Source organism: Kryptolebias marmoratus, linkage group LG11 (assembly GCF_001649575.2).
Source record: "Kryptolebias marmoratus isolate JLee-2015 linkage group LG11, ASM164957v2, whole genome shotgun sequence".
Taxonomy (NCBI): domain Eukaryota; kingdom Metazoa; phylum Chordata; class Actinopteri; order Cyprinodontiformes; family Rivulidae; genus Kryptolebias; species Kryptolebias marmoratus.
Window position 1 is genome coordinate 4,812,283 of NC_051440.1, and position 12,606 is coordinate 4,824,888.

At 37.4% G+C, this 12,606-nt stretch overlaps 1 protein-coding gene across 1 annotated transcript in view; it reads left to right on the top strand.

The window, feature by feature from the left end:
• LOC108248197 (ethanolamine kinase 1-like) overlaps positions 1–12,606 on the top strand; it is a 29,442-nt gene that overhangs the window by 8,982 nt on the left and 7,854 nt on the right. Inside the window, exons 3-6 of the mRNA XM_017436816.3 lie at positions 1,036–1,188; positions 7,307–7,455; positions 7,739–7,822; positions 9,723–9,883. Of these exons, the coding sequence (XP_017292305.1) occupies positions 1,036–1,188; positions 7,307–7,455; positions 7,739–7,822; positions 9,723–9,883 (547 nt within the window). The remainder of the gene's footprint in view (positions 1–1,035; positions 1,189–7,306; positions 7,456–7,738; positions 7,823–9,722; positions 9,884–12,606) is intronic.

Here is a 12,606-nt window from a genome sequence, read left to right on the forward strand (position 1 = left end):
TTAAGTCTTTCACCTCTCTCTCTCTTTTAGTAAAGTTTTGGAAGGCTTCTGCAAATATGAAGTTTATTTCACGCTGCTTGACAAAGGTTTCATTATTTTTCTCTTGCCATTATCATCCATTTGAATTATGCTTCTTCATATTCCTGTATTAGGAATAAAAGATCATGGGTGTCCATCTTAGTTTAAGACATTTTCCCCCTACACACACATTCTAATCTTTTATTTATCAAAGATTTTTTTAAAAAAATGCACCTGTTAATTTATTTTATAAACATTGCTAATATTCTATAATTCATATTGACTGTAGAAATTAAATTATTTAATGTTTCAACCAGTTGATAAAATAACATTATTGTGCATGTATTTTAAACTAAACCTTATATCATATTTAAGTTAGAATATTTTAATCCTATGCTATTATTAAGGTAAATGACAATTAACAAATATAAGTAAAAGAAAATTGTTTATCCTGATATTGAGGAGCTTGAGCTTGGAGATAATATGAACTAACAGGAGCAGATTGTAAACTTTGCGTTGTGATTATTGTTGGAGGTCATGTGCACATGTTTTATTTAAGCTTTTCATTTGTTTCATCTGATGAAGGTGTTTTCTTAGTATTTCAGCTGAGTCACTCTTCATGTTGAGCAATGTTGTTTATTCATGCCCCCTGTGTCATTCATCACTCTTATGTAACAGGTCTGTGTCGTTACTCACAGCACAGGACAGTAGGACACGACACGGCCGGTCAAGGCTGAGCAGCCAGGGCCTCAGCAGACATCAATCACTCTGCTCTGTCACTTACAATCAGTAGTAAAGACCCACATCTCATGTCACTGCTGAAATTCTCAAGAACACAAAACAAAAAATCCAGTGGTTGAAAGGTCACATATGCAGGGAAGACCATTATTTTTTTGAAACAGAGAACAAGATAAGCACGCTTAATGGAAAGGGAGTTGTACTTCTGCTCTGATAATGGTTGTTTGTGCAATAACAGCACTGGCCAGGGTCGTCTGAGAAAATGTCTTCTCTCTGCAGATTGATCGCAGCCGAGATGGGAAAAATCCACTCCATCCAGCCAAAACGTGGCCTGCCGGCTGAACCTCTGCTCTGGACCAAAATGTCCCACTTTCTCAAACTGGTGCAGACAAACATAAACAACAGCCCAGCTGAGCAGAGGAGCGCCAAAAGGTAAAGTGTAAGCCACGATACAACTTGTCTCTGAACAGAGACAGGTTTGAGGGGAGCTAAGAGCAAAGATCACTGAGGTAAACTATGGCTAAGATTACATGACCAATGTAGATCTGAACACAGTAAACAGAAGACCAAACAGGAAAAAAAATCTTACAAAAACCAATGCAAAGCCCCAACAGCATAATAGTACCCCCAATTATGTTACACAGTCTCACGTTATGCAAACGCTCTATCTACACTTACACCGCGAGGTACTTCAATAATTTACTATATAGTAGTACTTTTGTGTAAATACAACTATAATTTACAATACAATAATATTTCTGCATGAATTATTATCTATTATATTTATATTATATTTAAATATTTGCACTGCCTTCGAGAGCTGCTATTTTTTAAATTTCATTGTGCTTTCTTGTACAATGACAGTAAAGGAATTCTATTCTATTCTAAATATAAAAAATGCCAGATATTAATGTGATTAAGGGTTTGTAAAATGTCTGTTGTCATGACAGTTGTAAGAAGATGCAGATGTGTGAAAAAGGTTTCAGTTGTCTGCTCTGCTAAAACTGGCACCTCCTAAATAAACAAATAAAATACCCACCAAAGTGGATGGAGTTTGACTCATGCTGACATCTTTTATAACAGAAACGGACACAGTTTCCAGGTTTTTAAATATCTTTTAGATAGCACCAATGTCTTTCACGGTTTAACATTTTCCCACATTCATGGCTAAGGCTTTTACTGTTTACACGTGTTGCTTTTTAGGAAAATCTGTTCTCCGATTTTTTTTTTGGCTTCTCAGTGAGCGGACGTTAGTAAAGGCTGTGGGGATGTGAAGTGGGGGAGCAGCCTTTGTGGCAGTGACATTGCATTATGTCTGACAGGGGTCACAGGGTGAGAGGTGTGAGGGGTCCCTTCAGACACTACAAAGAAACAGACGCTTGGACACGAGCTTCCTGCTAAGCTCTCCCTTATCGGTCAAACACTGAACCCTGTTTGTGTTGGAATGGGGACAGAAGTGAAGGGGGTCAGAAGTCCACACAAACTGAAACTGGAAGGGTCTGGGTTTCTGACTTAAAGCCGATGGGGGAGGGCAATTAATAACAGAGTGTGTTATCCAGAAGAAAATAAAAAAAGATCCCAGATGTGGCTCTTCTATGATAAGAAGCTCTCAGGATTTACAGATAAGAAATAGGCCTACAAATATCCAAGAAAAAGACAGAGGTCACAACACAACAAAATTACAGCATTCATGAGAAATACAACCAATTTAAGTAAAATGTAATAAAACTAAATTCACTATCTTGTTGTGTTCTGGTCAAATTGAATTTTTTTGTTTTGTTTTGTAAAAAAAACTGATTGATTTGAGATTCTATGACTTTGCCCATGCAAGGAATTGAAGCGGACAAAATAAATTTAAGAGATTTCCATTACACTTTAGGTGTTTTGTTCAGCTTTTACACTGTGCTGTTCTCTGTCAAAGATTACAGATCATTGGAAATTAGCCAATGAGACATTATGTGTTAAAAATTAACTTCAGCAGATGGACATATTTCCTTTTCAACATCCTCAAATGCATTGTTTTTGAGTGGCTACTCACACACACGCACACACACACACACACACACACACACACACATAAACATCACTCCCCGTTTTTGACTTCTATGGTAACCTGCGCAGGAATCCCTCCCTAACAGAATCTTTCCCCCATGAGAACCACACCTGTTGGCATCCACATAAACAATCACAAGATTTGTTTCAATTACATGTAGAGCTGTTCTCGGATCTCTAAAGATTTTTTGGGGCCTTGCTTACAATTCATTCTGTGGCAGCACAATGACCAAACAATATACTGTTATTCAAAATACTCAAGTCAGTAAAATCTATAAGACCATAAAAATCCAACAGAAGATCCAAGTTTGTACTGTTCATAAGAACATACGTGGGTAAAAAGATTTATCATAGCATTAGGTGATAATATACTTACTATCATGGATTTCTTATGAGATATATTGGGGCAGTCATTTCAAAAGAAAACTATTTAACAAGGAATGAAGACAACAGCAGGGTTAAATTGGACCCAGTGAGCTTACAGTTACAGTGTGTAACTGTTCAATTTCATCTCATGCTGCTAAATTAGAGAACATGTCCTTTTGTCTTGTATCTCCAGACTGCCCTCCACTGTTGCTTTTTCTTTTGGGGCCTTAGTTTTAAACAGAGCTTTATTGTGGTTACTACATAGCTTAACTAAACTAAAAAGTAAAGTTCTTTTGCAAGAGTGAACTGCACCTCATTCAGAGCCCCAACAGATGGTGCTATATTGTGAGACATTTGCTCACAAAGGGGTTTCAAAGTGATTAAAACGTCCTGGAAATTATCAATAAATAGGGTATAACTCATAAGAGTGCTGGAACATTAGAATAAAAAAAATGTAACGTATACTAAACCTAAATATGAGGTTTATAATTTATGAAATTACATGTTACTTTGGGAATAAATTAAGTTTGAAAATGCAGTGTGTTTATATGCATAACCACTTGTCTCTTGAGAGTGCAACTGTGTGTGTGACATGACACAGAGGTCGAAACGTCAAATGGGGGGAAAAAAAGAAAACGGCTTTAAATATGCATCAGAGAAACGTTTGTACTTGAGACTATATTCGAGTGCTGATGTGAATGTGGTCTTCAGAGGAAACGGCAGAAGAAAGGCAGAGAGAGTGCAGGAAGAGGCTGCACCTGCAGAGGAGGTCTTCAGCTCTCAAGCCACCCGCTGTGGGAGAGAGGATGGAGAAACAGACAGGGGGAGGAGAGAGGAGGACGGGAGGTGGAGGGGAGCGAAGGAAGCTGCAGCAGCTGCGAGGTTCGGAGAGAGGGAGAGAGAGGGCATGGTGCAAGTCAGAGACAGGGGAGAAAGAAAAGGAAAGCAATGGAAAGCATGAGTGCAACCTCTTTCCCCCACCCCCTCCCAAAAGACCCCCTGCTGTGTCTCCCTTTTGCATCCCCACATGTCACATTAAACTGAAAAATAAAAAAATAAAAAAATAAATAAAAATCTGCAGTGCACGGCTGGTGTTTGAAATCATATGTAAATAAGGCACATTGATAATGAAGCGCCAGAGGAGGAAATTCCACTAATTACTTTACAGAGACTTGACAGGGGGAGCAGGAGGCGAGCGCACTCGAACGCGCGTATTTCATGAAAAGGACAGAGAAAAGAGGAACAGATCTGATGGCAAGACGACAGGTTTCCATTTAAAGTCAATGCGAGTCTTTCATTTTCGCTTTTCAATCCGAGTATTCGCGGGCTCCTATGATAAACTCAGTATGTTAGGTTAAAGGGAACAGATGAGTTGAAAAGGAATCAGGGTGATTCACCATTCAGATGTGTGCTTCAATTCAGATTGGAGAGGATATAGATGAATTGTAAATGTCAGACGGGGTCGATGTTCAATAACAAGGATTTTATAGGCAAGTATATGTGATTAAACGTTCCTTTTTGAGTCTATAGCGCATAAAATTGTGAAATGGGAAAAAAAAAATTATAGAGGATTTTATTGTCAGTTTGGTATAAAAGTGTATTTTAAGAAACCTTTAAAGTTATTGTATTAAGTTCATTAGAAAGGTCAAAACTTAAGCAGGGAGCAAGTTAGTAACCATCTTTTTTATGCAAGTTACAGTTTAGATCTTAACCTTTTTTTATTCACTCAACCTGTCATGAACGGGGTGGAAGGAGGCGAACCCTGAGCGCAGACTCATGTTGTTAAAAAAAAACTAAATTTATTTTAAATTTTAAATTTATTTAGAAATAAGAGGCAAACCCAAAACAAAGGCTGACGTGGCAGCAAAATCTAAACTAAATTCAAAAACATTAACTAAACAAAACATGAACAGACCTGTGACAAGAGAAACCACTGGGAGACGAGAAGGCACGAGCAAACGGAAGGATGGCACATCAGGGAGGCAAAGAATGACAATGAACCAGCGGCTAGTGAGAGAAGTGACCGGGTTTTTAAAGGCAGAGGGTGATTAGTGGAAGTGGGCACAGGTGAGATGATTAAGGAGCTAGAGGCAGGTGTAGATGGGTGAGAAAAGGGAAGAGAGAGAGTGACTGAGGAGAAGTGAATGGTGGCTGAGGCACAGGGAAGAGACAACTAAATAACAAACAAACTCGAACTGAAATATGAAGACAAAACAAAATACAAAAACCCAGATCCTAACACAACCTGCCCTTGATCTATCTCTCCTCAGCTCAGAAAAACTGACTAAATAGACTTGAGGAAGATAATAACAAACTTGTTGTTGAGAATGTGTAGGTGGTGTTGTATAAAAAAGCAGAGCCTTAGTGTCACGACCATAAACAAGGCTCCTCTTTTTTTGCTTTTTATTGTGCGTTCCTCGCAGGCCTCTCTAAATCATGTCCTCTGGTGTGTATAACACTGGAGCACGTGTTTGTTCCCCTTCGAATAAATAGGTAGTGTTTAAAGAACACTGTTTAAGGAAGCCTCTTGTCAGGGCCGACGGTGGGGACTGAAAAGGAAATACAAAAATTAATTAGGAGATGGATGCTTGCACAGCGTTTCTTCCAGGTGCATTTTGCGCCGACGTCCAAGGACTTCAGTTCTGTCTTTGATAGATTGAGTAATCAACAGAGTGAAAACAAGGCATGTAACCTCTCACCGAGGCTCGCCGGTTTACAAACACTTTCTTCCTGTAAAGAGTTCATGATAAAGTTCAGAATCTGCGCTCTCACTCCACGTTTTTACCCATTAGTTGCTCAAAAAAAAAACCTGAAGCTGTTGTTGTTGAATATAATAACAATAATAATAATAATAATAATAATAACACTAAAAAAATCTTTAGGGATAAATCTACAAGCTGTTATTTCTTTTTACAAGTTTCTATAATTTTAAAACTGCCCTGAAACCCACAAATATTTTCCATTTTTCTCCTTTCTCCTTGATGTTCACACTAAAGAGTCTATTCAGTCATTTAAATCCGGCCTGAAAACTTATTTTTTTACACTGGCTTTTAATCTGAGTTCAGTTTGAGTCCCATCCAATCTGTTAGGTTGTCGGGTATCCTTGTTTTAGTTTGGTTTGGCCAAAGCAAAGCAAAAGCAAAGCAAAGCAAGAATTGCTTCAGCGCTTGAGACTGATGAAGCTGAAGAAGATGAAGACCTGCTTGTTTGTTTCAAATCAGCTGTGTGGAAACGTTTTCTGGTCAAATTGAACCATTGATCCACTGCAGCAGATGAGAGTGAGAGGTGGCCTTATGGAAAGCCAAAAGGGACAGAATTTTTGTACTTTAAAATGCCCCCTGGTGACAAAACATTTAATTTAATAGGGACGTTAGGTGTTTAAACTCCACTTAGTGTGAACAAAATACAAGCATGTAGCTAGCTGAGAAGCTACAAGGTTTAACATTTAAATTATTTTGTATTTTCACACTGAGATGTAATATTTAGTTCTGTATTAATTTTTTAATATTTACTATCAAGTTTAGGTCAAATTATTTGCATCACACGGTAATTTTAATATGATTTTCCTAACAGAAGAAAGACACCTTTCAGTTTTGGACTTCATCTTATTTTTTAACACATGGCCAGTAAACAGCCTGATAACAGTTCAAATATGAAAACAGTATAATGTGATTGTTTTATTTTATTTTATGGTGAATTTATTTGTTTAAAAATTCTCTCTTGCTCCCAAATAGAAAGTTCGGGTTTTTTTTTTCTGTCTCTGTTTCTGGGAGGGTTATTCTCCACTAAAAAAAAAATGGAAGCCACACCATTTGGTGAACAACAAAAAAATATATAACTGAGGTATGTACCAAACATTTTGTTACATCTGTCAAAATCACGCTTTTTGTCCCCACTAGATTACAAACGTTGTTTCATAAAATGAATGTTCCAATCAGCTTCAATGATTCACACCATATAGTGAAACTTTTTTTGTGATCTCAAACAGAGCCTGAGAGTTGAATTGAGGCTGCGAATGTTGGCCTTTTATAGTTACAACTCCCAACACTTTTGTCTTTCAGAAAACACTCCTGAAAATATTGGAGCAACAGAAAACCAAAAAGTGAGAAGTTACTGCTTTTACTTCTTCCAGGCCTGCAGCTCCACAGGAGGTGCCCAGCTGCGAGGCTTTATCAGCCGAAATGGACTCATTGAAGAGGCACCTCTCGCAGATCGACTCTCCGACCGTCCTCTGCCACAACGATCTTCTCACAAAAAACATAATCTACAACCACAAAGAGGGTGAGGAAAACCATCTTGTTTTCCACTGTTAATCATTGTTTTGTTTTACATTGAAAAGCAAATTTGTACCATTCTTTATTGTGATGAGCTTATCATTCACACTCAGTTTGCAAAGTTACCCAAAGGGACTCTTTCTAAAGAGACTCCTTGTTGCTTTGACCTCCACAAGGTTGTGTGCTTTCAGTTAACAGGGCGAGGGCTGTCAGTTGTGCGTCCATACCACAAACGTGTTGGATGTGTTGTCCTGGTAACTGCTACTGTCATCCCTTTGCTTCTCCTGCAGGAACGGTGAAATTTATTGACTATGAATATGCAGATTACAACTACCAGGCGTTTGATATCGGCAACCACTTCAATGAATTTGCTGGTAGGTCTTTGTTGTGATGAAGAGAAGATCAATTTGCCTCCAGATGTATTTGATGGCCGGTCATAAGATTGCTTGAGAAAAAAACGGATGTACACATTGTACGTCCTCATTGAGATTTATCTTTGACATCATTTTATCTTTCTACATTAAATTACTAAATTACAGTTTTCATTACAGCAAAGTTTACAAACCAGATTTTTTTACAAGCAGGGAAACCATTTTCAATATGTTAATGAAGATTCTCAGTCATGCAGGTGGGGTAAATATGAAGGTTTTTTTTTAAAGGCTAGTTGACATTTTTTTTGTTTTCTGTGAACATTGTGCTTCTAATGCAAGAAGCTTTCTTACTTCAAACTTAAAAGTGCCAAGCTTTGAAAACCTAAACAAGTTCCTCCATATACTCCCTCTCGTCCCTCCTGAGGGCCATTATGGTCTTTGTTGGCTTGGTCCACATGAGAAATGTTTTGGTGGTTTGTTTTTTATTGTTTTCTTTTTTATTTTCTTTTTTCCCTTTATGTAAGTAATCAAAACATATCTCATGTGGACCAGGCCAACAAAGACCTTAATAACCTTCAAGATGAAGGAAAGGGAAATTGATTTGCATGTGAGTTCATATGCACACCATATACACAGTAACTTACTGCAATTTTAAAGCTTGGAACGCTACACTTTTTTTTTTTTTTTAGTTTGAATTAGATGACAAGTAAAACATATTTAACAAAAAAGTAAAACAAAACAAAAAAAGACCTCTTAGGATTTTAAAAAATGGCAGAGTTCCACTTTTAAATTCTTCAACTTTTAGGTCATGACAAGCAAAACATCCACAAGTTCAGATGAAATACCAGAGGTTTTTAGTATGACTGTTGTGTAAACTATGTTCAACCTTTAAACACTGACCATAGTTGCAAATTAGAATGAACAAAGTCTTTGTGCAAAAAAAGTTTATATGTGAGTTTCAGATAGTCACAAGGCAGAATTATAGACAGTATGAGTGGATGTAAAAGTACACCTGTAGAAATGTATTTTAAAAAAAGCAAAAACATACTGTAATAATTTATGTTGCCTAAACTTTATTTAGTGCAGTTTATTACTTACAGTCCTGATTAAAGGTTCTATGCAACCTTAGAAACCATCACAACATGAATAATATCTGCAACATATTTCAAACTTGATCAAAACCCTTAACTTTGCCTAGTTCTTACAGAATGTAGATAATTATTATTGGTGAGGTTTCTGTAGTAACAATAAAATCCCCTTTAATTTCACACATTCTTGTTTTCCTCTCATTAAATGACATTACAGACTTAAAAAAAAAACTAAACTGCAAAACAGTGCAAGTATTTTTTTTTTGTTGTAAAAAATGCTTTATGTTAAAATGAAAAACGGTCCAGCTTGTTTGGAAATGTTTTTTTTATTTTCAGATAATTATTATTTTTGTAATAACAAGTATGCAGTATGAATATTTTTGCATGAAGCAAGTTTAGCATTTTCTTGTAAAGTGTGGTTTTAAAACCAAAAAAAAAGGAGTAGATCGGTGCAAATAATATATATCCTACATTACACAGCTTCCTTCAAAATGTGAACTATGAAGTTATTTAGATGCAATAAAAGTTGAAGTAAAATGAGCTACATCAGTAAAAGAAATTACAAACTGCAAGCTTAAGTATGAGTTGCAGGAAGCTCTGAGTGTCTGTGCTCTTTTTCTGTTTAATTATTACAGCTGAATGTTTGAAGACAAATGTTTAACTATTTGACTGGACTTTAAATGCTGCTTTTCTCCCGAGAGCTGGTGTGGCTCAGTGGCAGGTCCTAAAACTGGTAGTTAGTACATGTAACTTGTTTAATTCTTAGACTGACAATAGTTTGACTAACATGTGACTGTGTGTGTGTTGGGCTCGAGGAGTGACCGATGTGGACTACAGCCTCTATCCGAGCCGAGAGCTGCAGAGGGACTGGCTGGCGGCCTATCTGGAGAGTTACAAACACAGCTCAGGATGTGAGGTCACAGTAACAGAGGCAGAGGTTACGCAGCTCTACATTCAAGTCTGCAAGTTCTCACTTGTAAGTGTCTGCTCCTGATTACTTTGTTGAAACAAGTCACTGTGTGCTGCCTAAACTTTTCTGAGAGACTTCAGAAAGTGACAACCTTTCCAACAGCCATTTTTTCTCCCCTTTTTTAAGTTGGAGGGATTCAAACGTCTTCATATTATGAGATTAGTGGGTGTATTTCAACAGCTTCCATTTGTGTGTGCAGACGTCTTAAATGGCAGGATGGCAGCACCTCACTATTACGTTCTAACAGTTTACTTTTCCAGCCCCCCAAAAAGGAAAACCGAACCGTCCACTGTTGAGCCACGGCTGTTCAAAGTTTGATGGACTCCGTCTGAGCTGATTAGAAACTGCCGCAGGGAAAAAATGAAAGACGGCAGCCAAAATTATTTTTCTCATGACCACAATTTTCATTCTTTGGTGGCTCAAGTGGTGCTGGGCGATCTGTCTAAAAGCACTTCCACGACTCAAACACAATATGCAGAATTGTCCAAGCAATTTGGGGTGGTGTGGATATCTCCTGAAATAGCCCAGAAGTGATGAAGAAGCATATTACTTTTTAAAATAACTTGTGCTTTGGCCAAAGAAACAGAGAGGGATAAATTAGAAAAGGGGTGGTGTGGGGGTTGATGGTTGGTGGAAGAAATGTGGCCTGGAATGGAGTGGTAAAAGCGATAACATCTTGTTGATTGAATTCAGATTTTCTCTGACAGACAGATGTGAGATTGTTCACTGGCACATAACAAGATGAGTTTCCAGCTCATCTCATTTTATCAGTCCGCGTGTCAAAATGAATGATACTAAGTACAAACACTTCTGAAAGGATAGCGCTGTTTTATTTAGTGAATGTTGTGCTTAATTAAGGTTTGTCATTGATGCATTACATGGCCAAGAAAGGACATGCTTAGAAATTTATTTGTACGATGTTATCTTGACATAACAGAACTTGTTTTTTTCAATGTAAGGGTTTTATATTAAAATATATTTATTTTATTATTAACTTAGAAATGCTCATTTTCTCGTGGTAACTGGAAACATTTTTAAAATTACAATTAAACAAAAGGGTTATTTTATCAGAAATCAGGGCAGTCATGCAGAGTCAAGCTGAAAATGTCACAACAAAAAACATGCATTATTATTCAATCCATTACTGATATAGATTATCTCTAAGTGATACTACATGATGACATGGAGTGTCCTACAAGAACAACTTGTTTTTGTAACAATCGTCTTGTTGTCTTGAGAAAAAAAGCTTGGTTTTTAAAATAACACCACATTATCCTGAAAAAATGGGCTTTGTTTTCTTTAGATAATGAGATAAAATTACATTGATTATCTCAAGATAACGAGATAAATAACTAGTGATCTCAAGAAAATCACATCAAAATTGATAATAGCAGGAATGGGTACAGCTTCAGCTTCTGTACAAAGGGTCAAAATTATCTTATATGCTTCTCAAATGTAGGACACATCTTTAAAAGCTTTTTGCTCATAGGTGAGTCATTTCAAGAAATGCTTCTGCTCACTGGAACTGTTACAAGTATGTTTTATTCTAGTGACTGTTTACAGGTGGTAAATACATAGTGTTATGATAACTTTATAAGAATATCCTTTTTTATCTTTAAAAGTTGCACCCTGAAATATTGCAGCCTTACATTTAAACCATATTTATATGATGATTGTTTCCCAATGTTAAAGATAAATGATACAGCTGATTCAGGTTTTGAATTTTTTAAGTTCATTTCACTCTACTTAGTCTGCATTTATTACTTCTGTCTTTATCCAACAATTTTGTGCCTCAGCTAAATCTTCAAACTACACTGATTTCCTACTATAGTCTAGTCTGAGTTGGTAATTTAACAGATGACTTTTGAAAATTAGCCTGCACTGAAAGAAGCTGAGCGGCTTTAACAAAGTGTGGCCAGTTGCCAAATTATCTGCAGAGTGAAGCTGCTGCTTCATCCTAACTTCTGCCAAATGGTGCCAAAACGCAGTGGGGCCTTTGCAAGTCCTCTTCTCCTCGGCAGGAATCCCCCCCGTGTTGAAGCTGAGGCCCGTGGCTCTGTGATGTCACTCTTCCCACACATTTCCTCTGCCTTTTTTCTCAATGACACCCTGCCACTGACAGTTCCTGCTCAGCGCTAGATTAACGCTCTCTTAATGGAGAGCAGTTATTAATCATAATGGGAACACACTCAATCTTTTCTCCCCCAACTAAAGACAGAGATTAGTGATGAAAATCTGCCAGTTTGGAAGAAAAAAAAAGAGCCAAAGAAAAACCACACAATACTCCTCAAGTATTTCACTCCGCCCTTTATTTGATTATCAAATAAAAATGTGATTATATCACTGGGCCCCAGAACAGAGGCCTGTCTGGAGCTGATTAGAACGTGCTATTAGTGGCCTTACCATGAAGATTTACAATACGGGTGGAGAACAACAGAAATTTATGGAGGCATGGAAGTCTGCAAGCCTAAGTGAGCAAAGCCATTAAGGAGGGAACCATTCAATACCGAGGTTTGTCATTCTGACTGAGCAGCGTGCAACTGGCATGCAGCTGCAGCAGTTTGGGAAGCAACTGGAGGTCACCAAAGTGTTGGGGGTTTTTTGTTTCTTTTTTCTTACGCCAAAAGGACAACACTGCAAGCATAATCTACGTTTTTACTTTAAAAATTCACTGGGATTATTGTTTCACCAGCTGTTTGTAGTTAGAAGACCTTCCATTCACTGAGCCA